This window comes from Triturus cristatus, chromosome 4_2 (assembly GCF_964204655.1).
Source record: "Triturus cristatus chromosome 4_2, aTriCri1.1, whole genome shotgun sequence".
NCBI classification, from domain to species: domain Eukaryota; kingdom Metazoa; phylum Chordata; class Amphibia; order Caudata; family Salamandridae; genus Triturus; species Triturus cristatus.
The window spans coordinates 719,521,039-719,548,077 of record NC_140586.1 but is presented as its reverse complement, the minus strand read 5'-3'; the positions used below and the strand labels follow the sequence as shown (position 1 = coordinate 719,548,077).

The window sequence follows — 27,039 nt, the reverse complement described above, 5'->3', positions numbered from 1 at the left end:
CAGTCAGTTGAATTTCATGGGTTAGGAGTGACTCTGCCCTAACCAAAAAAGCGTCTAGCGTACCCGCAACCCCCTTGCGTTTTTCCATTCTAAGATGACTTTATGGGTTTGACAGCTCAAGAGTTCTCTGTATCGTTTTACAGTACCTTTATTCTTCGATGGGTTGCAGAGTTCGTAGGGTCAGTGATTGCGATCCAAGCTTTCAGGGGGATGGCCCAGCCCAGCCTCTTCCTGCCTCGGATGAGCCCGCCCTTGGCCCGGGCGCGGCCCGGCACGCCCACGCGCGTCCCGCCCTGTGGGAGCCCTGGCCACCTTTTGAACGCCTCCTGGCGCTCAAAGCGCTGTGCGCGGCGTGCGCGCCGCAAAGGATGATGGGGATGTAGTCCCCTGGCAGGGCGATGATCAGGCGTTAGTGCGGCCCAGCAGCTGTCTCGTGTGCCCCAAACAGCGGCAGTCTCGTGTGCCCCAATGACGGCAGCAGGTAAGGATTACGGGCTCAGGTAATCAACGCAAGTTTAAGTTCCACATTTCCAGGGTCCAGAATCTACAATAATTCCAATTTTCAAGAAGGGGGAAAGATCTAATCCTGGGTGTTATAGACCCATCTCCCCTCTTGATTCAATGGTGAAAGTCATAGGGCGGATTCTTTTAGAACGGCTCGAAACGTGGGCAGAAGATGCCGGCACCCTCTCGGATTTACAATATGGCTTTAGAGAGGGGTTAGGCACTGTCGAGCAAAGCTTAAGTCTGTCTATGTTAATGGGGAAGTATATAAGGGCAAAGAAGGACCGCCTGTTTATGGCCTTTGTTGATTTAACGGCGGTGTTCGACTCGGTGAGACATTGTAAATTATGGGAGATTTTTGTCTCGCTGGGTGTGGACCCTAATATTGTAGCCTTTTTACAACAATTGTATAGTGAGGCGGCTGCTAGGGTCCGATATGGTATGGGAGGCGAGTGCACTAGAGCTTTTCCCGTCAGGCGAGGGGTCAGGCAGGGATGTGTCCTGGCCCCCCTCCTTTTTAATTTATATATAAATGCACTAGGAGATGAGCTAGGAGATGAGCTGCTTAAGAGCGGTCAAGACTTCCCACGAGTAGGAGGCCGTCCGATACCTACTTTACTGTATGCGGATGACACAGTTCTGATGGCACTCACGCAAAATGGTCTACAAAGGGTTTTAGGCAGTTTTAATGTTTTAATGAAGGATCTGGGCTTAGCTATTAATGTTTCTAAAACTTTTATCATGAACTGTGAAAATAAGAAATATAGCGGCTGGGGAAGGGAAATTTTTTTGGAAGGCAATAAGGTATCCCAAACGACAAGTTTTTCATACTTGGGTATCTTATTTAATGACGATGACACCTGGACAAAAACCATAACTGCGAAAAAACTCACATTTATGAGAACCGCCTCTTTTTGTAGGAAACTGGGTCGTAAGCCACCTGGAGAGGTTATACAAATTTATAAGGCAAAATGTCTCTCAGTGGCTATGTATGGAGCAGGGGTATGGGGGTTCATGAACACATTTCCGATACAATTGGTGGAAAACGCTTTTTTGCGCTTTATTTTGTCGGTACCACAAAGTACGTCTACCTTTTGCCTGCCATGAGGAATTGGGTCTTGCTTATGTATCAGATTTAATTAAATTAGAACCCATACTCCTCTGGCATAGGATATGGACAAAGGAACAGACGGAACTGAACAGAACTAGTATGTAGGATGTAATGAGACTTGAAGGGGTTCGTATGATCCCCTGGATGAAGTATGTCGAGTCTTTTTTAATCACTATTAGGCAACCCAGAGATTTACTCAAACCCCAGCTCAATGATTGGTATCTCTAGAAAGGTGTTAAAATCTAGGGGCCTTTTGTACCTAGCTGAAGAGAGAGCATTAGGCGAGTTATCGAAACCCTGTGTTTTGAAACATTGGTTAACACTTACTGGAGGGATGGAGCCATATCTCTCCTTTGTATCTAGTGGGTTTGACAGAATGTTGCTCTTTAGATTCAGGTTATGATCCATTCATAGACTATTGTCATTTCCTACAATGATTGACTGGTCGCATAATTTATCAGTTTGCCCGTGTGATTCCCAATCAACTCAGACAACATTACACGTGATGTTCTTCTGTAAATTTTATGTGACACAAAGAAAAGTATTACTTGTACCCGTTTTAAAAGCGTATGGTTTAAGACAGTGGCACATAGCGCTAATTTGCTTGCAATGCCTAGAAAATGCACATATTGCCTGGAGGATTGCTTTATACATTAAAAGAGTTTTCTGAATCAGGAAAACAATGTGTTGGGATAGTAAGGAGCAGAGGGGGGTGGATGGTGACCGGAGATATGGGTATTAATTCTTTGAAAGCGCAATCGTTTTTTTAATGTATTTTATAACTGATTTGAATCTGTTTTAGCTTGTATTTTTTGGCAAAAGGGGGTTCTGTCAGTTTTAGCAAAGTTTTATCTTATGGAAATTTTATTAATTCCGAGTAAAGGAACTCCTATGAACTCGTTTTAAATATGAATTGCTCCTGAAATTGCATTTTATTGTGCTTTTATGATTGTTTTCTTACAATCGAATAAAGCTTACTTTGATTGATCATATAAAAAATGTGTTGTTGCCAGCCTTTTTGATCGATCAGATGGTTGCTAATGAGGATTTTGATCTCTGCTTATTCTGTATTCATTAGGGAAGCATAGAGGAATGTATCTCGTGTTTTACCCTTCTCTTAATCTCTACACATGTTTACTTAATGTGTTCTGAATTTGGAATATACCAATGTTTTGTTGTGCTTTGTTGAAGGGTTATCTTTTGCTGAGAGATAAACGTATGAGACCATCTGTAGAATGGGGAGAGACAGACATATTTGGGATGCATAAAGAGGTTCTGGGAGGACCATAGCCATTTCAAATGTTCGGGTACGTAGTCAGATGGCAAAGTAGGAGAACTCTTGAATATTATCCACAAATGCCTGGAGTATGGCACCTTGGCTGTGGACTTGCCCAGGGAATACCTGTAACAGCTCTGACATCCGCCTGGAATATCCCACTGCAGCTTTGCGCTGAAGTTCTCAATTCGGTGCTCCATTTATCAATGTTCACCTTAAGAACCTGTATTTACTAATTCACTTGTCTGATATGTATGATATCGCCTAAGTTTTTCACCGATTATTATTATTAATCTTATTATTATGGAGAAAGAGGGATAAGTGCTGTCTGCAACTAAATACAAGCTATTCACCTTAATGATTTGTGTGCTCCTAGCCCTTTCTTGTTTATTACAAAGCACATCACCCATTTACTTTATGTAGGTAAAGGGAGGTTCAGGGAAGCCCTGGCCTAGCAGTTTGGGCTGGAATGTTCACAAACTAAGGTGGCATAGTGTGCAAAATAAATATGGATCGGGATGTGGTGTGAGTAATTACCAGTGCCGAGAATAATTCAAGCATACCACCCATCCCTTTTTAGTATACTTAAGTGCGATTGATAAAGTACATGAAGGGTGTAGTGCTGTGCAGTGTGTGTATGCTATATGCTTGTGCTGGGTGTATATGTGCTTGTGAAGTCTCTGGGTTCTGTTTTAAGAGATCCAGGGTTGAATGGAGAAACATGAGGAGAGTAGGTGGGGAAATCCCCCCACACAGATGTGTATTGCTGCATTCATGTAAGCTGGGTGGGACACACTGGAGGAATGGAGAGGCAGGCTCTCCAGTACACTTCAAAGGGTGCTCTTTGTTTCAAAGAGAGGTCACAAGCAGGAGCCTGAGTATTCAGCAAGGTGATGTAGCTGATAAGATAATCATAAAGAGTAGGGCTGAGGCCCCTACGGTAACCTTTGATACATATATCACTGTGGCTAACATCCAGATGGAAACCTCTAGTCACTCCCATGGCCGGTATTGTGGCACAATCTGATTTGGAGTTGTTCCTGCTGTGACAGTCTGCTTTTTAGAGAAAGAGAGAAGAGAGGAGTGGGCACTTCAAAAGGAAACAAAACCCAACGTAATCTTCAAAGACTCAGACTCTAAATCACATTTGGTGTTTGGAAATGGAGTATAAGAAGGGGAGCTTGAGACCCCCAAAATTGTCCACTATCAAGCATCTAGTTAAGTTGTGCGAGGAGGATAAGCTCTGCAAGACTTTTGCTTGTGACCAGGACTGGGACCAAGGCCTGCTAGTCTCCCAGCTGGGTGAGGGGACATCACCCAGGGAATCCAAGACCGCCTTCCCGGAAGCCTGGAGCAACGGTGCCTTCCTGCTTGCTAAGACCTCTGTGCCCAGTGAAGAAGAGGAAATCGTTGGAGGGAGCGAGGTCCAGAGGGGAATCCTGGGGATGGATTCCCTTAAAAAGGTGTGAGTAGACGCCTGCTGCTCCAATCACATCGTTGCCTGTGTGCAAGGAAAGTACGGAACCTCCTCATTCCAGAGGAGAGGCAGCGTGAAGTGGGCTGTGATCGTTTTTGCACCGAAAGGGTCATCGCTCATGGGAGTGTTAAGATGGCAACCCTGAACGCCATGTGGGGTGCCATGAAGATTACTGCTGTGCCGAGTGGGCTGTAGCCAATGTGAGGTTGAGGAACAGTGACCCCGTATGCCAGAGGTGCAACCGGGACCAAGCAAGAAGTGTGTGTTGGTCAGTATTGTCATCGGAGAAGAGAGGCCACCGTGTTGACCCTAGCAGGCCTGAGCCATAACTGCGGACCACCTCCAGGATGGTCGCACCCCCCACTACCGATGGGAAGAACTTGGAGGAGCTACGAGAACCTCCGGCCATTTTAGGACTGCATGTGGGGGGAACTCTTGGACATCCGAGCACTGACTGGCTGGGCCACCTTAGAGCGACTTACCAGAGACAGCCCACTGCAGTTCCAGCACCCACCGAGGGAGCACACTCAGGGACTCCCATTGCTCGGATCTTGCTTGTGCGGATAAGATTTATTTTGGACCAGACTGCCCCAGTGGAACCTGCTTGCTGGTTAGTGCTGTGGCACTAGCAATTTTTTACTTGAATTCTGATTTGAAATGGGACTCCTGAGACTCAGACTGCTAATGGGGATTAACCTGAATGTCAACATAATCATCAACCAACTTTATTTCGGTTCACAGAACCATAAAAGTAGACAGAAAAAGACCTATTAAAATTACATAGAAGCATAATGAATTTAGTTAACAGTTCATAGCAATACAAATAAGTAATTTAAAATCATGACATATCCATTGGAAAAAAAGAATCCAATGGGATACCTCAATTCTAAAACAATTACCAGAGAGCCAAAAACTTTAGAGAAAGTCTAGAAGGTGGGCTCAAAAAGTATTTGCTGTGCCATCAGGAAAGTCTAATCTATTGGCAACTTGAAGGTAACTCAGAAGCACTAGCTAACGCAAGTAAGCTTAAAGTGCATAGTGCAATAAAGGACATGATAAAACATAAATAAGTGATCTTTAGATGGTAGATTTTTTCCAACAGTCCTTACTCTGATATGCCAAATTGAGCGTAAATAATGGAGATCGAATATACTATGCTACTCCTGTTGTCTGACTGGCAGACTCTTAGTGCATTGTGCTGGTCTACAAGCCCAAGGGGCTAGCAGAGGGGGGCTGTCCAGCGAGCACGTTGTTTTGCATAAGCGCTGCAAAAAAACAATAAATGTTCCTCCTTTTCTACAGCATGGCAGCCCATGGGACATAAGTTGGTAGATTTCTCATTTTTGTTCCGTGTATTAAGTGAAGGATGAAATTGGCTGAATACCTAACCTCAATTCGATAAAAAGGGTTCTTGAAAGTGGGATATATATTGTGAGCCACATTTGAAAGATGGGTAAGAATCTGTAAGACTGCCCGAGGATACTGCAGAGATTTTTGTGCTAACAACAACATCCCAATAGTAAACTTTGAAAGTTTCTTTTTTTTTTTTTTTTTTAATTTTTTTTATTGTTTGCAGTTTGAATACATCAATAGAAAAGGCATCAGCATATATACATGAAAAAATACATGAAACAAAATCAGCACAGAGTACAAAAGGATAAAATACCATCCGATAAGACTTATAAAAGCAGATTTTTTAAGATTTATGAGTCTAATTCGGAGGGCTACCCGTCATCTCCCTCCATGTTGTAATCGGGGCCCACAATTTCCTACCAAAATCTCTCTTTCTCTTGCCTTTCTGCTCATATAAACGACTCTCTATATTATGGATACTCAGCAGTCTTGCGAGCCACATTTGGAAAGAGGGGGCCAAAGTATCTTTCCAGCCTGACGAGATTAAAATCCGTAAAACCGCCACCGAAATAAAAACCAGCGCTACCTCACTTTGAACCAGTTTCTGCTTGTGATCACAGCCCAATAACATCAAGGTAGGAGATAGATCGATCTTATGACCTAGCAGCCCCTCTCAAAACTTACAGATTTCTCTCTGTATTAGAGACAATGAGCTGCAATAGAAAAACATATGCAGAAGGTCAGCTTGCCCAGCATTACATCTGGGGCATCTGTCGTCCCCCCTGACCCCTCAAGCAAATAGTTTCGCAGGGGAATAATAAAGATTGAATACTGTTTTATAATGTTGGGCCCTCAAATTGGTAGATCTAAAAACTTCTTTATTCAGGGATATGGCTAGGTCTAGATCAACATCCGGATCTCCCAGTTTCCGAGCTAAGATTACCTCCATTTTTTCTAGATCGTCTTGTAATTCCAATACGAGTTGCTTATAAACCCCTTTAATTTTTTTACACCCGGCCAATAACAGTTCTAATAATGGGGCCTCCTCCATTAACAACGGCTTTGGTCTCAATGCCTTTAAGCACCGAGCGACTTGACCATACAAAAACCAATGCGTGACCGGAATGCCAAACCTTTGTCGAATGGCTTCAAAACTCAATGGTTCATAAACACCCCATAAATCCCCGAGGGTCCTAATGCCATAATTCTTCCAAATCGATAAATTCCTGTCGGCTCCGATATACGGGAGTAATCTTGAGTTATACAGGTGGAGATAACAGTTGACTTTTGGGATTTTGCAAAATTTGGAGGCAGCCTTCCAAACCTCCCAGACCCCTTCCAGAATCTTCAAGCGGGGCCTTTTATAATACCTACGGTCCACTTCCCGCAACATCAACCCCCTTGCCTTTTCCCCGATTAACACCTCAAAAATGGACGGTAAATCCTGAGCTGATAAAGTGATGACACCAGAATCACTCTCTTGTTGAAACAAAATAGACATTTGTGTCATGAGACATGACCAATGATATAATCTCAAATTAGGGAGAGCCAAACCTCCCCTTTCCCTAGGCAGTGACATAAGGTTAGTAGATCGTCTAATCCTACCATATTGCCAGATAAATTTTATAAAAATAGATTCCAATCTTTTAATTGTAGATTCATCCAAAAATAATGGTATAGCTCTAAACAGGTAAAGGACTCGAGGAAAAAAAGACATTTTTAAAACATTTACCCTCCCAATCAAGGAGAGGTGCAAAACATCTATCCTTTTTAACTCTTTCACTATAGATTTCATAAGAGGAGGGTAATTTTCGGCTATTATTTCCTTAACTGATGCGTTGATCTTAATCCCCAGATAAATTGCGGAGTCCACATATCTCGAATCACTTTTAGCTATATTCCTAGTACAGATTATTTGAGTTTTGGACTCATTTAAAAGATAGCCCGACCGCTTACCAAACTCTTCTGCTATTTCGACCAGGACCATGAGCGCCTGCTGGGGATTAACTGTAATAATTGCCAAATCATCGGCGTAGGCCAAGATTTTGCTGGTGTGGCCATTACATACCACTGGACTGATCCTGGGAGACCCCAAAATTTTCTGGATTAGAGGGTCAATGTAAGGCAAAGAGAATCGGGGAGCAGGGGCAGCCTTGCCGGGTACCTCTCCTGATATCTATCCTCTCCGAGCTCTCACCCATAACTACCACCCTTGCAACCGGATTCACATACATAGCTTTGAGAGCTCTAATAACTATCTCCCCAAATCCTCTACCTTCCAATAGACCCCAAAGGAAGTTCCATACAACCCTATCAAAGGCTTTTTCCGCATCTAGCAGGATCATGGCCATCTCCCCTCCCCCTGCAACCTGAGCGTCAAATAAGGCTATAGCTCTTCTAATATGATCGGTAGTGCTACGACCCGGGATAAATCCATGTTGCCAAGGGGAGACGAGACCGCCAATGATCCTGCCGAGCCTCTTAGCCCAAACCTTTGAATAAAGCTTGGCGTCCGCGTTAATAAGCGAGATTGGGCGATAGGAGCCAAGTTTCTCCAGGGGTTTCCCCTTCTTATGAAAAACCACAATATTGGTTTCCTGCCAAGAGGCTGGGACCACTCCAGTAAACATGATTCCATTGAATAAATCAACTAATAATGGTGTAACCACTGATTCAAGACATTTATAGACCTCCAGGGGAATCCCATCAGGGCCGGCGGCTTTACCGGAGGCTAGCTCATGCAAAGCCTCTATAATCTCTCCCCGCTGATATCTCTGTCCAGTTCCTCCTTTTCTAGGGAATTAAGACGGGGGCCAATATCCACAACCTCACCCCCCTGATTACCATCCCGTGTTTCCTCGTCATACAGGTGTTGGTAAAAGTTTTTAAAAGCCTGTAAGATCTCCTCCGTCTGCGTGAGTTCCTGACCATTTACTTCAATCCTAGAGATGATATTCCTAGCCCTCCCCTGCCTTATTTGTAAGGCTAGAACTCTGCCAGCTAGCTCACCTGTCTCATAGCGCTTGGCCTTGGTAGTCAAGTACTCTCCTGAGGCTTTCTGGGAGATCAACTTGTGTATTTCTGCTCTATTTTTTAACAGTTCACACTGGCTCTTCCTACTGTCCCCTCCACCAGCTATCTCTCTCATATGCTGTTCTTCTGTGTCAGACAAAATACCCACTAATCTTTCTTCTTCCTTCTTATCCTCCTTCCTTATCCTTGCACCAAAACTTATAGTTTCCCCCCTTAGGGCCGCTTTAAATGACTCCCAGACGATATTCCTGGATGCGCTAAATCTATTGGCAGCGAAAAACCCATCTGCCCAATTCAAAATGTGCCCTGTATATCTCGAGTCTCCCAGTAATTGTCTCTCAAAGGTCCATCTGGTCCTGACCCGTTCAAAACCAGGCATTTCATATGACAATATCAGCGGGTTATGATCTGACAATATTTTCGGTAATTTTGTTATTCCAACCCTGCTAATTTCACTAGCTGAAATGAAGAAATAGTCTAACTTAGTGTACTTCTGATAAGGATTTGAAAAGTAAGTGTAGCCCGGTTTTAGAGGTTCCTTTGTATCCCAGACATCTATCAAGCCATGAGAATTAATAAGGGCTTTTATTGCCCTATAAACTTTTGGTTTTCGACCCTGGTACAACCCCGAATCACTCCAGTCAGCTGAAATATTAAAATCACCACACATGATTATGGGGGTAGGCCAGGAAGCTAGTTCAAATTCCATTGAGTCAAAGAGATCCGGATCGTCTTCATTTGACCCATAGACTACACAGAGGGTTGGACCACTTACTAATTCGACCAAAACCCATCTACCACCGCCATCCAACTTGGTCCTTCTAACCCCTCCCAAATGTCTCTTGGTTAAGATCGCGACCCCCCTATTAATTGAAGTTTGAGTAGAACAGGCTGCTAACTCGAATCCACTGAGAAACAGCAAATTCCTCTTTGACCATGGAAGGTGGGTCTCCTGGAGACAGAGGATATCAATTCTATTACTCTTTATAAAATGAGCCAACCTTGTGCGCTTCCTCCAGTCATTCAGCCCACCTATATTTAGAGAGCAAACTCTAACGCAAACCATCTTGACCCAATATTAGAACAACATAATTATCCTGCCTTTCGGACTGCTTGTGCTTCTGTATCATTGATGCCAGAATCTTACCACAAAAAAAAACAAGATGAAACAAACTGTATTTTAAACCCTTATTCTCCCCCTCATTAACCGCCAGACCCCCAACACCCTTCAACCCTCCCAAATCTCCCTCCCTTCCAAAGAGGATCCCGCCCCTTCTGCCGACCCTCCCCCGAACCCTCCTAAGTGAAGCGCTCAGAATAAGTCTGAGCATGTGATGGTGCTGCAGTATGGGTATGTGATGATTCGGGGGGGCTGAGGTGGCCTCCAGAGACGCAGATGCCTCGAGAATAACTTCGATATCAAGAGGTGGTTTGCTTAAAGTGTTTACTTCCGGTGGACCAATAGAGATGGTGGGGATAGAATGCTCCTCTGAGATAGGGCCTGAAAGAGTGTCAGCCAATGGGCTTACACTTGCCCCCGCCACTTTAGAACCCCTCTCCTTTTCCTTCCCCACCTTAGGAAAAATATCTGCAATTGATGCTGCTGCAAGCCGGGTCCTTCCTGCCACTTGTTGTTTTTTTTTCCCCTGACCGGCAGAAACTTGGGGTCCTTGTAAATCATCGACCACCTCTGGCTCCTCTCTTTGTGATTTCTTCCTTTGAGGAGCTGATTTAGCACCCGCCGCTTTAGGCATGATCCTGCTGTGTGCGTCCCGCCACTGACTCGCCTGACAGCTGCCGTGAGATCTCTCCGGCCAGAAGCTGCGCGCCGTCTCTCCTCGGAGCCTCAGCAACTTCGGCAGCCGACTCCGCCCCCTCACGACTCCGCGGAACTCGCAGATCCCGCAGGCGGAGGAGAAAGCAGCAAACGCGGCCAGAGCAAAACGAAGGACTCGCCCAGAGAGCCGACACCCGGTGAGCGCTGTCGGCATTACAGAAATCAGCGGGTACTGCGCTGATGAGGCCGGGCCACCGCCACCACCGCTGCGCTACAGGTTTGAACTCCTCAGGGCTAGAACATCGCCCTCACTACCCTGCTGCGTCGGCCTCCGTTACGGGGCCGCCATCTTGCCTCCTGCAAGATGAAACTTTGAAAGTTTCTGTGGCGCTTTCTGGAATTTCTGCAGGATGCAGCCAATATTAAATCAATCCTAGCCTGGTGAGCCAGGTTTTTACATGGGATACCCAGGAGATCGTAAGTGCCAGATGGTTAGCCAGTATCTTGTTGAGGCAATATTTATATGGGTAAACTTCCTTTGTCATCCAGAGCCTCACCCAATAAAGGGTAGGTTTTAGACAAGCTATAATTAAAATAAATGTGAGATATTTAAGTCAAGCTTTAGTAGGAGCAATTGGTCACTTTTCCGAAGTCTCAGCAAGGATTTAATAAAATAATTTTCACTTCTAACTAGTGAGTCAAGGTTACAACGGCCCCACAAATCAGCCCTGCATACGGCTGCCCCACACGCTTCAGCCTTATATAGCTCCAAAGCTGGTGAGATGGGATAAGTAGAGGCCCTGTTGGCGAACTAGAGTGTCACCTGCAGTGAATGGGGAATAACCACTACCGCTAACTTGAGGGAGTGGGACTCAGGGGCGCGCCTATGAAACACTAGAGAGCTGACTTTGGCAGACTGTGTGTATTGTTTGTGAATGTCATTTTTTATTTTGTGTTCGTATATAAATACTCCTTTTTATTAATAAAAGCAAGTAATTGACTGGATAATTATTTATTGATGCTGCTTGTGCGTATTTTGAATTGTGAGCCTGTGTTCACCCCATGTCTTCCTCTCCCTCAAGAAGCCTTGGACTGCTCGACCCGCGTTAGCACTGAGAGTTAAGTGCTGAGGTGGTACCAGTAGCTCAAGACCCATAGTAGGTCTGCCCCTGGACCCAGGAGTAAAGGACCCACAGCCCCCATGGTTGGGCCCAGTAAACCCTGCTTGCCCCATGGCCCTCTGAAAAGGGTTCTGACACTCCCAATATTTTTCATAATTGCTGCATTGTTTTAATTCCTATACAGGAAATCTGCTTCCAGTATTACCTTGCCCAAATGACCAACTGCTCGAACACTAAGCTTGGTAATGAACACCATAGCATTACAGTGTTTTCTCCGTAGAGTAGTGTTATTGTAAGGTGTGTCATGTTTAGCCTGTATTGTTGTATGGTGCATTTGTTCCTTTGCCTGTGCACTGGTCCATGTATCTTAATAGCCATTCACATGTTTTATAGGAAAGGCAGGAGAGCTTATCGATAGAGGAGACACCACATATGGTGGGAGATGGGTCATCAATCCCAGCGGCGGCCTGATTTCAAGAGGGCATCCGCTAGGTGCCACGGGTAAGGACTCATGCAGTTTCTAACATATTTAGCTGATCTTTCTGACCTTCATAGGCAGAATATTGGTTTATTTTGAGCATGTTAAAATGCTTTTTATCTGCTGAAATGCCTGTAATTGTAGTGTGACCCAATTTGCATCAAAACACTTTCTGTCCCATTGACGCTGTCTCTGTCAAAAGAATCAACCAGCAAAATTATGTGGTGTCTGAAATTACATTATTTTATTTCTTGTAGTATAGTCACTCCCTGTGGATGTGATTTTGGGTTTGAAATTCATGTTGATCATGAATTATGCTGGACCATAACTTCTCGATAGTGTTGGTTACTTTCAGTACTGAGTTCCTTATAGAAAAATAAATTATGACTTACTGTGCGAGAAACAGACTGCAGTGTGGAAAAACTGTCAGAGAAATACACTATGTTGTTAGTCATCAAACTTCAAAGTAGTCTGTGTGATATCACGGATGGTTGAAATGGAATATGCACTCTGTAGTTCTGTCATTCATCTCAAACTGCTGGTAGTATTTGTTCACAAATAAGTACAACTCGGCTACAATTCCTTGTCCTTTAGAGTACTCAATCCACTACACTGTATTGATTGCTATGTCTATTTTTAAGAAGCTCTAGCACTATTTATTTTACATGGTCCTATATAATTTTATAATATTGATTATGTGTTTAGCTCAATGTCGTAGGTCACCTTCACAACCTATAAACAGGCCTCTTGTGTTTGTCTAGTAGTAGTCACAATACGAGGGGGACAAGGAGCAGTTCAAGCTCCAGCACCCATGCTTCTTAATAGAGATATGAACATAAACAAAAGAGGGTGGCAAAGGTCAATAGTACCTAAGAGTTGATCACCCTATTGCGATCTCATAAATCAAATCGACAGGACTTCGAGTGCCTAAGATCAAGGCAGAGGACCGCGTAGTTACTGCGATATCGATTCAGTCCGACGCGGGGGATCGCGTTCGACCTACCCCTTTCCCTGCCTTCCTGGAAGTACTTACAGTTGTCGATTTGGGTAGAATTATGAGATCGCGATAGGGTGATCACCTCTATGTACTATTCACCTTTTGTCTCAGCACTATAGATTGCTATATGTAACCTAGTTTTAACATTGCACACCCCAACCTAAGTAAGGGTAGGGGATCTAATTTCTTTGGTCCTGAAGAACCGCCACGGTTCCCTGCTGGACCAATAAGGCATAAACAATGTTGACCTAAGCTTCCACACACCAGACTGTCACGCTTCATGACCTTGCTCTGACAATCTACTCTTAACTGATTTTAATCCTGCCAAGGGGACCCCGATTAAATGTGCACCTGTGTGCCCCTTAGGTAGTTTTAAGACCACTCTTTTTCTCACTATATTCATATCCATAATTCACACACATCTGCCTGCATCATTATGGCTAAAACAAATACATCTTGACCAAAGAGCCCTCTTGTGGGGCCCGTAGGGCATTGCTGTTCCTGCCCAACGAGGAGTAAAAGCCCGATGATGAAGCATGACACCCACATGGGTGTGTGAGGGCAACACTTCCTAATAGGAAGATCCCCTCACTTTACATACCCCAACGTTTCACCTTCCATTTAGGAACAGCCCCCTTTTTTTAGGTCGAGCCTATAGCGGCAGCGGGCATGCGCTGCTCACTTTGCGAGGCATGCAGTATTCAGTATGGAGTGGAAACTCCGTAGAAGGTCACCCAACAAGTTTTTAATTGACTTGTATCATTGTCTTTCGTAAATGCTGGCGCCTGATTGATGATGAGGCTTGTTAGTCCCTCCTTCTTATGGCCATGTCGTCATTTGTACCCTCCCATGGCTACTGGCCCCTTTACTTTGAGTGTTACACAGTAAGGTACGTGTTATTTAGACTGTGAGCACTACTTTGTCCATGCCTTCTCATTCCCCCCCCCGTTGTCCGTAATGCAATGCGATAGCTCTCTCGTAAATGCAAGTCCTATTGCATTGCAAATGCTTGTTTAAAGAAATAATCAATTTCTACAATTGTGATACCTGGCGTGGTGTCCGATAGTGTATAGAAGGCAGTAACTACAAGGCTCGTGTTTTAATGGAGCTATTTCCGGCCAGCTTCTTGTTGCAGCCCCTTCCCCTGTACCAAGCACGCTCAAGGCTCATGCATTTTCAAACACTGAGCCCGTGAATGACAGCCACCACCGCGCGCAATTATAGGAGCGCAGTCCGTCCACCTGGCCCAAGGATTTTTAAAAACCAAACCCTCGATAGACTGCGGCTACCACAGCGCCTATGATTGGGCCCTCGTCCGGTGGTCATTCACGAAGGAGCGATATTCGATTGTTATTTTCCTCCAAATTTGCTAAATGTAACCATTGCCTAAAAACCAAGAAGTGACTAATGGGCCGAGGCCTCACTACTCTGACCGTTGTCAGATACCGTAATCATGCATTGTGTTTCTCTTGTGGGACTGGGTAAAGGTTTACGACTTTCGTCACCATACGTCTCTGGCCGAGGGCTCTCGCGGGCTCCGTTTGCGGCAGTCAGTTGAATCGTAATGAAGCCGTCCTTTGTTATTGAGCAGTTGTAGCGGTGGGGGCTATTTGGAGAGGTGAACTAACATGACCTGGACGATAACCTTCTGTGGGGTAGCAGTACCGTTATACAATTGCCAATACAATGAGGTTGAATGAAAGGAAAAATGTAATGTGTGTTTGCAAAGAACATACATAATTAATGATTTGATTGTTCGTATCACGTTCTAAAGGCTGTGAAAGCATGCCATCAATATTTAAACAACGTTACTATATTCAAAAAATGACCAGAATAATCTTTACAGATAAGAGACTAAGATGTATTTAATACTTCACGAAGCTCACTTTACATTCTGCTAAAGAAGAAGGCCAGGATGCAGAAACCTAAGGGGCGCAAAGCAAACTAAAGTATGCTATTACCGTTTGTATAATTTGTTGCCTACATAGAGCATGTGCTGAAGAAAGCAGTTTGGACATTTTTCTTCAGTATTGCATGTGTTTATATTTTTAGGTCTGGCCTACGTGATATCTCACAGACTATTGTGTCTTCAAAAATCTTATATAACGTACATTGTTATAAGAAGGGTCTTTTCGTCGTTGGTGTTAATCCATTGGTCTTTTAAATTGTTCGAAACACTTTTCTTCTGACCATCACAGCATATAGCATGATGAAATGGGTCAGTCCACTTACAACACTGGCTCCCTCTGGGCTCATTATTTACTTGCATTTTTTATGCAGAATGTGGTTATCCACACAAAAAATATACCTTTTCAGTGTCAGGGCTTGTGGGGCAGAATTTAAAAATGTTGTCATTATTATTACGACAAATCCATATGTGCTATCCCTAAGTACATTTTTATTTTCATTGCCAGTAATGATAAAATCCAAGCATGGTGAAGCAAGCACACAGGCAGAATACCGATAAAGAAGCTGCAGTGTCTGTCTCAATTCGCCGCAAGTGATTTTCTAGCTTTGGCAGTGACAACTGTTTATACCAGAGTGAATATCAAGGGGAGTCGTTATCTGAAGTTCACCTGTCAAATACAAAGTCATGCTTCTCTGCATGAGAAGCAATGCTTAAACTAGCTTCTCAGCCCGCTCGCGTTCGCTGCAGCAGGAAAAGGAGCTCTCTCTGCTCTGAGTCCTCACACTGTCTTTTCCCCTTAACACTGTGTGGGAGGGCAGGTCGGATAATCAGAAGAGGAGGCTGTATATAGTGGGATACTCGGCGGGGTTTATTTGAAATAACAGGATTTGGGCCACTCAAAGTTTTTATAGGGTTGTTGACTGTCCCCTCGGGCTCTTCTGTTTTGTCTGGTCCTCCTGCTGATGGTTCTTCCCTTCGGGCTACTCCTGGTTCGTCTTCGGGCGTCCCGTCCCCTGGTTGTTCTCCTGGACCAACGGTTGTCCCACGGAGGCTCATAGGAGAGAGGAAAATAAGGAACCGTCAGATACTCATAATAGATATGCCACGGTTTTTTAGACCACCGCACCACCGTGTTTGAAGGTGAATTCCACTAAAAGTCAGGGGGGGGGGGGGGGCCAAAGGAAAAAGTGATCACGAGTGAGGTACAGGAAGGGGAATCAGGGTTGGAGGGTTGGTTGGGGTGTGCAAACGTGACTGGAAGTGCCCGCTACTCCTCTGGAGCCCCCGGTCTTCCTCCTCCCTACAACCACTGCTTTCCCAAGTCAATTTTCAAAGGGTGAATACCTGGCGAGTGCAGACCTACTTAAATAATTCTCAGTGTCGGCATACAATCCCTCCCTTCATACCACGTCCCTCCCGCCACCCGCTCTCCGTTCACCCTCGCTTGGGGTTACTCACAGGCTTCGCCGCAACTCTCCTGAGTTGCGGCCGCTCTCCAGCCTCCTCCGGTGGGGACCACCACTCCTCGGACCACTTCTCGTCCTCTTCGGGATATTCGTTGCCTTCGGTCTTCGTCCCGACTCGTTCTCCGTCCTCGCGTCCTACGTCTTCTTCTCTTCCGCTTCTCGATTCCTTCCATCTTCCGTCCGCTCTCTCCTCGATCTGGCGTCTCTCGTCCCTTTTCTCTTCCGGGTCCTCAGTGCTTCCGGGGTTAGTCCCTCCCCTTACCATGCCCTCAATGTCGACGGTCTGTTCCTGCAAGTGTAGAGGACAAGGGGGGGAGGTTATCCTTTCCGTCGCCGTTGCGACGGACCTTTGGGGTCGGTTGGCGACTCTCCCGGCTCCCCCGGACCTGTATATATGGCAGACCCCAGAAGGTGAGTGGCGCTGGGGACCCGGTCCCTTCTCACACACTGTTTACTGCCTTGTTCGTTCATGGCTATAGATAGCTTTAGCTGTTTCTTGGCAGACCTATTGGTCCAATACATAATATATCATTAGAGTGGGCTTTGTGTCAGTCCCTTGCTCATGACTGAAATATTTTGTTTTTTTCTCTAAGTTGTTGTCTCTTGATTCATTGGTTTTCCTACCCATTCTTCTGTTTGTTCCACCCAGGAGCATTTCAGTCTTGCAGTGTTCTTATTGGATGACTTGTATGATTCACCTGCTGACTAGAGGGGATTCCTTTTAGGTCTGGGCTAGAGACGGGGTTGGATTGGTCTAAAGGGCAATCAGGTAGTGCCCGATGGGCTGGTCTGATAGATCATTGTATGGGCCGTTTTTAGGTTGAGACTGAGCCAGCGTGCATGCGCTGCTCTGGCTATCTACTGTAGTAGAGTATGGAAGAGAAGCGCCGCCCACTCCACGCCCATATTTTTCATTGGCTTGAGTCTTTGTCCTTCGTAAATGCTGGCTTCTGATTCTGTAATTAGCTTGTTAATCCCTCCTTAGTATGGCCATATCTTCATTTGTAACCTCCCATGGCTACTGGCCCCTTTACTTCGGTTGTTACACATTACGTTATTTTAAGTCTCTAAGCACTACTTTTTTTCATGACATTTTACTACTGCAGTCACAAGATGCTTTCCTGCAACATTTAGCACGTGCTGCGCACTTTCCTTTTACAAGCAAGGGCACCACGCAGGACAGAGGCTGAATGGACAGCGGAGGAGAGGGGAGCCAGGCAGACACCATGGGGAGTGAGTATCCGCAGCTCAATGGGAGACCAGCCAGCCGAGCACAGTGACGGAGACTATGTAACCAATAATTCTTGCTGCCTTAGTGTTAGGTGACCCCCAATAACCCTACACAAGGGAAAATACACAGGCTATGGGTTTTTATCTATCATGACATTGGTTACAGGCCTAATTTACAAATCACCTAATCCTCGTGGCAAAAAAACGTGCGTGACGCCTGGTTCTTTGTAAAGTGCTCTAATGCCCTCTGGCCTCGCTCGTGCTATAAAACACATGCTAAAAAAAGAAACGTTCCTGTAATGGGAATTGACCTCACTAATGCATTTAGCACCAGTGTTAATGTTATGGCTGTTAGGGTACTCTGGAGTGACTTTTATGTCCGGGCAAAAGATTTTTCCTTTAAAAATTTTTTTAAAAAGTGTTGAACACCATCATTGTCATTCCTAGCGCTCTTTACATATAGAGGCATTATTCTGTTAGTGCGCTTAAGTATATTGCCCTCCGTTTTCCAATTTGGCCTCCATTTCGATTTTAACTACTCCATCAAATATGCGATTGCGCCTTCACTTTCTTTGTTTATTTTCACTTAAGTGTATTTAACACATGTGCTGCTTTTATCCATATATCAGACATCAGACAGGGCAGGCACAGCTTGTCATGCACAAACCCCCCCCCCCCCTCCACAATGCGCCCCTCCAGTAACCCACCGAGTTAATGAAGGTCAGTGGAGTGACGTTTATGCTGTGTCTCATGACTACATTGTAAAGTTGTGTTCAGCCTCATTGAAACCGGGGCTTCTACAGTACAGTGTGAAAACCAATATACTGACTGACAAAAAAAGACAAAGGATGTTAGGTGAGAAGTTGGGATCACCGAAGATGGGGGTTTCTCCTCCAGCACACAGGGTCAGCTGACAGAAGGGAACAAAGGACATTGACGTTGCACTATGCTAAATATGGTGGAGATAAAACAAAGAAGGAAAGCGTGGTGGATTGAGATACTTAAATTATTACCTGATCAGGGGGTTAAACTTGGTCAGTAAGATTGAGGTGGTGTGAGCTTCAGGTTTGCCAACAATCGCGCAGGCATATAATGTTAAGATACATTATGGGACAAGCATGGTGCATGAGAGGGGCTTAAGTGGCAGTGGAAAGGGAAAAGAAAATATTTTGTAAACTAGCCGACATTTTTTAAGACTTTCAAATCGGGGAGAGGGAGAGATTGTGTGTGTGTGTTTTGTCTGTGTGTTCGTGAAATCCGACAGCCACATCACCATACCTGACCGAAAGCACCTGCAACCATATATTTACCTGAAAATACATTTATTGGGGGTGGGTGAAACACCCCCCTGAATCTACGCCCCTGAACCTTGTTACATTAGACTGACTTGAGTACTCCATGTTTTTTTTTTAGATCGAGCCTGAACCAGCGCGCATGCGCTGCCCTGGCGATCTGCTGTAGTAGAGTATGGAAGAGAAGCCCAGCCCACTCTCCGCCCATATTTTTCATTGGCTTGTGTCTTTGTCCTTCGTAAATTTTGGCTTCTGATTCTTTAATTAGCTTGTTAGTCCCTCCGTAGTACTGCCATCTCTTAATTTGTAACCTCCCATGGCTACTGGCCCCCTTACTTCGGTTGTTACACGGTGCGTCATTTTAAATCTATGAGCACTACTTTATTTCGTGAGTTTTTACTACTGCAGTCACAACGTGCTTTCCTGCAGCATTCAGCACGCGATTACAAGCAAGGGCGCCGCGCATGACAGCGGCTGAATGGGCAACGGAAGAGCGGGGAGCCAGGCAGACACCATAGGGAATGAGTATCCGCAGCACACTGATAGAGCATGCAGCCGAGCTAGGGACGCAGCCCGCCCTAGAATTCAAATAAAATAACGCCAAAATCCACCATTTTATTACTATGAGCGGATGGTTTGCATTGCAAATGCTTGTTTAAAGTGGCAGCAAGGCGTAGAAAATCCATAAAGGGGGGACATTCAGGCCGAAGTTACGTCTATAGCTTTAAAGATCTTGTGATATGCTATGGTTGTCTGACCTTTCTTTCTAGCCATGGTACATACCTATAAAGGTAAAGACACCTATCAGGCTGAAGGTCTACTGTGATTTTGAAGGCCTATTGATGCTTACACGGATGCAACGCGGTTGGATATCCTACATATGTATTAATCTGCAGATTAGTATTCACTCACCACTTAGCCTCGTAGATTTGACCCTGCTGCCTATTATTATCATTATTGTTGGATTCAACTTTTGTATTTCGCTTTAGAAATGCGTTTTTGTGGTTCTTTCATTTTTGAGCCGCAAGCCTTGTTGCACTGCCATCTGCCAAACACCAAGCCTTTTACTTCATAAATTTTACAACTGATTATTCTGGCAGCGTTATTGTTGGATTCCTTGTAGGCATTTTGTTTTAAAAATGTGTGTTAGGGATCTTGGATTGTTGATTAAGAAGCCTCGCTGCTCTGTTACCTGCCTGGGCAGCATGTACATCACTTCACTTCCAAAATGTTTATGATGTTATAGATATTGTTTTTAAGTTGCTGTTGTAGGAGATGTACTGTAGTTTTATGTTTAATTTTTTTTTAATAAAGATACAACAATGATGTCTAAGTTTTGTTCATAGGTGGTGCTATTAAGAGGCATGCACAGTAAAATATAGCATAATAGATACTTTTGCTCGAATTACTATTACGTACGGAGATAATGTGTTTCAATTTGTATACCAGAGAACGATGTTTTTATGCATTTGCGACGCATCTCAAGCAGGGCTGGGTGCTTGCTGTTGATGTGAACCAAATAAGATATTGCAGAGGATAGCGAATGAAACTTTAAGAGACGGGTCACAGGAGCGGCAGTAGACCTCATGTATTAGAGCAAGGGTTTAGCAGCCTTTCAAGCAGCTTTATGACATTAGCTTTAGTAGTAGTACACAGAAGGAAACATTGTGTCCCTTTAGTACTCCCTCTTGATAGGTGTAATGCAGGAAACATTTACCAAAGGATTTTATTGCTGGGTTTTAATGTTTTGTGTTGATTGATGTGTGCTAGTAGTCTTCGATTTGCTGCTTGCTAATGCATTTCTTCGTGAGGGAGTTCAGACGCAGATCACTTGTTCTCTGCTGTTAGAAATGGGATTTCTGGTTGGCTAGGGCATGCGCCTAAGCCAGGCAGAAGCCACCACTCTAGTCAGGACAAGGGAGTTACACGCTGAAGATAACCCTTGCTCACCCCCATGGTAGCTTGGCACGAGCTGTCATGCTTATCCCAGAGGCAATGTGTAAAGCGTTTGCACAACACACACACAGCAGCGACACACTAGGTACACCATAAAAGAAACTCCACACAAGGTTATATAAAAAATAATCTTTGTATTATCCAAAACACATTAGAATCATAATCAAAAATGTACAATGTGCCACTGGGCAGTAGGCAATATTTCCCAGGGGACTATATACACGACAGGGCCAATCGGGCCACTGTCAGAACCATTAGAACAGGTAATAACACAACAAGTAACTACTCGCAAAATACTGTACTCCCCATCATCACAAGCAGCATAAACGTATTATGTCTGCATCACATTAGGCATAAACATCATAGCATGACATTTGGCATAAACACATTATGCAACACCTTAGGGCCTTGCTCTGCAGAACCACAAAATGATACCTGGCCAACTGGCCCTCCTTGGGGGCCCATCTGGGCTATCCCAAATGCCCTTTGTCCCAAAAGTCAGGGCACTAAATCATAGGACCTTCCAACTGGCCCTCTGGCTGCCAATGCAACCACCACAAATGTGCGCAATGCACTGGGGGCGAGGGCGCGTCTCACCCCTTCCTCGTTATGAAGAGAAATGCCCTCGTCATTGCAGCTGCCCGAGCTCTCGCGGTGCAGCTGGAGAAAATGAGCCTTGGCACTACAGTGCCTTGAGAGCCCCACTCCGGGACTCTTGCAACAAAATTGCCCTCACGTTGCAGCTGCCCGTAGTCATGGTGGTGCACCTGTGGAAAGAAACAAGCACTGGCACCAACCATGCCCTGGGAGCACCAACAATGCTCCAAGCTCAGCCCCATTCAACGGGGCTTCTTCTTCGGGGCAGATGCCGGTTGCCGCATCAGGCCCCGCTAACGGGACCTCTCCCCACTTTTCCGGGTCTCCTCTGGATATGGCCACGTGGAGTGGGCTCCCGCCGGAATGCAAGCTCTCCGGCCTCCTCCGCTTGCGCTCACAGAGGCGGGGTAGGCTCCCACCCTCCTTCCGGCACTTTCTCTTCCTGGTGCCGCCTACAACCAGGCAGCTTGCCTGGATTCCAGGTCGCCGCTTGTGGTGCGGCAGACAATTTCAGCAACGCAAAGACGTGGCGTGGGCTGCCGCTCTGTTTTTAGAGACCACGGGGGAATCCCCACGCCAGGATTCCCTTCATGATATTGCGCAGACCAGCGCTGCCGGGCACCAGCACTCCTCCTGTCCTGGAATGCACTAAAATGCAGCTTAGGCTCCTGCTCTGCTTCTAAGGACCAAGGGCGAGTCCCCACGCCGGGATTCCCTTCAGGATGCCTCGTAGCCCAGCGCTGCAGGGCACAAGCACTCCTCCTGTCCTGGCAAGGTTGGAGTCCCCCTCTCTGGGGAACCAGCAATAAAGATATAGTGCTCATGAGGCGCTTGGACCAGAGTCCAGAATGCAAGGCTGGGCCCAGGCAGGCCACCACACAGGGCCCTCCAGCACAGGGGCAGTCCCTTGTGGCAATTCCTCCTGGGGCCCAGCAGGTCCAAACAGCACCCAAGAACAGCACACCTTACATGGGCTCAACAGCCCCAATATTTATACTACATTTCCCTTTGTCCTGCCCTGACACATTGCTTGGGGAACCAGTCTCAACTGGTTCTGGGGGGTACTGGAGCACTCTGTTTACAGTGCTTCTACTCCCCTTTGTCAGGTGGGGGCTCTGTAATCAGACACACCACAGGGGGGCGGAGCCAGCATTCACCCAGGCAGGCACAGACCTATTCAGGGTAAGGGAACAACTCCTCCCACTACTCCAAATGAAGATCTCCTATTCAGCCTAGCGCTGACTCACCCTGCCCCTCTGGAGCCACACACCTCACCAGCCCCTGTCACTCCAGAGCTAGACATGCAATACACATCAGTCAGGCAGAGACACATAGCACACAGAAATGCCAACTTCTAAAAGTGGCATTTCTAAAATAGTAATAATAAATCTGCGCACACCATTACGCAGCATTTATTTGCACTATTCCAAACATACCAAACTTGACCACGCTGCTCCTCTTATATCCGGAATTACCACTGAAACACTTATCAGGGAATCCCCAATGCATTCCTATGACAGGGCAGCCTCACAGCAGCGAAAAACCAAAATGGCTGTTTGTCACTACCAGGACATGTCACGCACTAAAGGTACATGTCCTACCTTCTACCTGCAATGCACCCTGCCCATAGGGCTAGCTAGGACCTACCTTAGAGGTGACTGACATGCAGTAAAAGGGGGGTCACAGATGTGGCACACACTTTAGGTGTCACGTCACAGCGGCAGTAACACTGCGCGCACAGGCCCTGCAATGGCAGAGGCCTGAGACAGATTTGAAAGGGTTCTTTGGTGGGTGGCGCAATCAGCGCTGTAAGCCCACCAGTAGCATTTAATTTACTGGCCCTGGGTATCTGAGATACCACTTTACAAAGGACTGACTGGTAAATTAAATATGCCAATCAGGTGTAGACCAATCTTTCCATGTTTAGCACAGAGAGCACAGGCACTTTACACTGGACAGCAGTGCTAAAGTGCATAGAGTCCTAAATCACAAACAACGGGTCAGAAAAAAGACTAGGAGGAAGGCAAAAGGTTCAGGGATGACCCTGCAAGAAGGGCCATGTCCAACATCTTCCAATAGAGACTCAAGCTGCTCCTTGTTGGTTTGACACCCATTCCCAACCAGGCATTAGGATTTGGGGTTGTTTGCTTATCCACTTCAGAGAGTACGTGGCCCAGAAGTGTACTTTACCCTGCGACGTTAGGTATGGTGAAACCAGTTGGCATATAGCTATTATTATTAAGGGAATTTTGTAAAGCGCTTGGTTACGCTCAGAAGCGTGTCCCCGCGCTGAAACTGAAAGACTCAGAGACAGAAATGAGGAGAGGGCACGGATTATCTAGAAAAAAGATGTATTTTGAGTTTCTTCCGAAAACTAGATTCAGATGGATCCATGCGAAGGTTAAGAGGAAGAGCATTCCAGCTCTTCGCCACCAAATAGCGAAAGGATCTTCCTCCCATGCGGGCCCTTCTCACCCTAGGGACCTTTAATAGGCCTCCACATGAGGAGCGCAAAGCGCGTGATGGTACATGCCTGGTGACTAGGTTCTGGAGTGGTGTAGGCGCCTTCCCATTGAGGATGCGATAACAAGTACAGAGGGCTTTAAATTCAACTCTGCTCCTTACTGGCAGCCAATGGAGGGTCTGAAGGGCCGCCTTGGAGGCCGATCTTTTGGGGAATTTTAAAATGAGGCGGGCTGCCGCATTCTGTAACACCTGAAGGCGATTTATTGCCTTACAGGTTGCTCCCTAATATAGTAGGTTGCCGTAGTCTAGACGCGATGTGACAAGGGCGTGCACCAGCGTTCTGCGGGCGGACGTAGGAAGGAGAACTAGGATCTTCCGTAGACCTTTTAAAACGCTAAAACAGACACCCGCAGCCCGGTCTATCTGGGGTCCAAAAGACAGGTCGGCATCAAGCCAGACCCCAAGGTTTCTGATTTCCTGACGGGTGTAGGGACTTCACCCAGGCATGGGGGCCACCATGCCGACGACCAAACAGATGGGCTTCTCCCCACCACGAGCACCTCGGTCTTGTTGCCATTTAATTTAAGGCAATTAGTGGACATCCAGGTTGCAAGATCTTGCATGCAAGCCCTGAAACTGTCCATGGCAAAGCCGGGCGCACGTGAGAGGGAGATAACCAGCTGCGTGTCGTCTGCGTAGGACACAATTTGCAGCCCTTGGCCCATAGCAATCGGAGCCACTGGGGAAACATAAAGATTAAAAAGGGTGGGGCTCAGGGACGATCCCTGGCCCAATCCTATGTCCCTGGAGTAGTAGTCAGCCTGGCGGACCTGGAAGCTTCTCCCAGTCAGGAACGATTGGATCCATTGAAGTGCAGCTCCAGATATTCCTCCACTGTTCAGACACTGTAGCAAGGTGGCATGAGCTACAGTGTCGAATGCTGCACTCAGATCCAATAGGATGAGGGCCATAGTATGACCCTCATCCACCCCCTGGCGTAGGGTCTCCACAGCCATCAGGAGCGCGGATTCCGTTGAATGACGGGGACGGAAGCCAAATTGGGTATCGTGTAATAAGGCAGCCTTTTCCACAAAATCCATCAATTGCAGATTGACCGTTTTTTCGGCCACTTTGGCCAGGTAGGGTAGGAGGGAAATTGGCCGGAGCTTCTCTAGTTTATCAAAACTGATATTGGGTTTCTTACTAAGGGGTAGAACCACCGCCTTTTTCCAGTCTTTGGGCACGGTCTTGGTGCTGAAGGACACGTCTAATAGATGCCTAATGTAGGGTTCCAATACCACTAGGCTGTCCGCTAGACGTTTTGGTGTAGTAGGGTCCCGCGGAGATCCCGACTTCACAGATCGGCAGATTTTTAAGAGATCTTCTGGAGGCGGGGTGACAAAGTTGGTCAGTCTGTGACTATCCCCCCATTCCCTAGGACTTTCCGCAAATTCTGTCCCCTTAATGGGTTGAATCGGAAATGCCGAATAAATTTTAGATATTTTTTCAGCAAAAAAATCTGCGATCTTATCGCAGGATTCAGGCGAGCAATCATCTGGGGCGATAGCTGGTTTTCCACTCGAGAGAGTTTTATAGAGCGAAAAAAGCTCCTTCATCGAGTTACCGGCTTCGCTAATTCTAGTCGTGTAGTATACTGTTTTAGACTTTCTAATTAGCCCATGGTAAAGTCGCCTCTCAATCAAGTAGGCATCTCTAGTTTCTTTGGAAAAAGCTCCGCGCCATTGTCTTTCGACTCTCTTCAATGCGGCTTTCATGACTCGTAGTTCATCGTTGAACCATGGGGCAGTTTTTTTAACACGGCCACCTGATTTAGCTTTTGAGAGAGGAGCTATGTAATCTAGCGCCTCATTGATGCGCTTACAAAGATTAGTGTTGGCCGTGTCTGCGTCATTCTCCCCAGGGCTCCCCCCTTTGGTCAACGCCTCACCGAATTTAGACTGGGAGAAGGTGGCCCATCTCCGCCTGAGGTGATACAGTGTCGTTGGCTGCGGGGATCTTCCTCCAAGAATTCGTATAGAGAAAGGTACTATATAATGATCCGACCAGGGGATGGGGATAGGGGTCATGGCTTCTACTTCCCCCCAATTAACAAATATAGGATCAAGCAAGTGTCCTAACTGATGAGTGGGACCATTTACAATTTGTTTCAATTGGAGAGCTCCTAATGCCTGACAAAAATTCTTGCTAACATTGTCTAAGGGGTTGTTAAGGTGTAAATTGAGATCTCCAAGCACCAGAAATTTATGTTTACATAACGCAGTCTCCATAATGCCCTCAACCAGACTCTCCTCAAACCTGGCTATAGGGCCTGGGGGTCTGTAGATTAACATGCCCTTCAGCATGCAGCCGTTATTCACTTTAATAGTGAAACTTCCTGCCTCGCTGTCCAGGATAGGGGAATAGTCTAGTTGGCATCGTAGACTGTCCTGGACTACAATTGCAATACCCCCTCCTCTACCTGTGGGTCTATCCAGTCGATATATTGTGTATCCTTCTGGGAACGCCTCCAGGGCGTCAGGTGTAGATCCGTCATCTAGCCATGTCTCAGTTAGAAACACAAGATCCCACTGTTTCTCAGTGAGTAGATCATGTAAGTCCAACCTGTGCTTCCGTAGCGAACGTACATTAAGCAGTCCACAATGCATGATGTAGTCCGTAGTGGCCATGTTCCTACCAGGATCATAGGAGAAGTGACAGTATTCGCAGCCTGTGTTATCCTCCACCTGCAAGGTATGCTTACAAGACTCAGCAATGTTGCAGCGGAAGGTAAGTAGTTCTTGCTTGCTCCAGCGTATGGAGTCCTCCCCAGGGGCATAGGGTATGGCCCTGGACCGCGTACGATCGTGGACGGGCGCAGACGGGCTTGCCTTAGGCGTGCCTTCGGCGCGCTGACGGCGCGCCCGCTGCGCTCGTCCGCTGCGCTTACGTGAGAGGCACATTTTGTAGGTGGTATTGATTAGGCATGGCCTCAATGG

General features: G+C 46.1%; 1 protein-coding gene across 3 annotated transcripts in view; it reads left to right on the top strand.

The window, feature by feature from the left end:
- Nucleotides 1-27,039, top strand: part of LOC146834959 (sterol carrier protein 2-like) — a 467,321-nt gene that overhangs the window by 211,446 nt on the left and 228,836 nt on the right. For all 3 annotated transcript variants that reach the window (XM_085602602.1, XM_085602604.1, XM_085602603.1), the window contains one exon: nucleotides 12,046-12,153. In XM_085602602.1, the coding sequence (XP_085458728.1) occupies nucleotides 12,046-12,153 (108 nt within the window). The remainder of the gene's footprint in view (nucleotides 1-12,045; nucleotides 12,154-27,039) is intronic.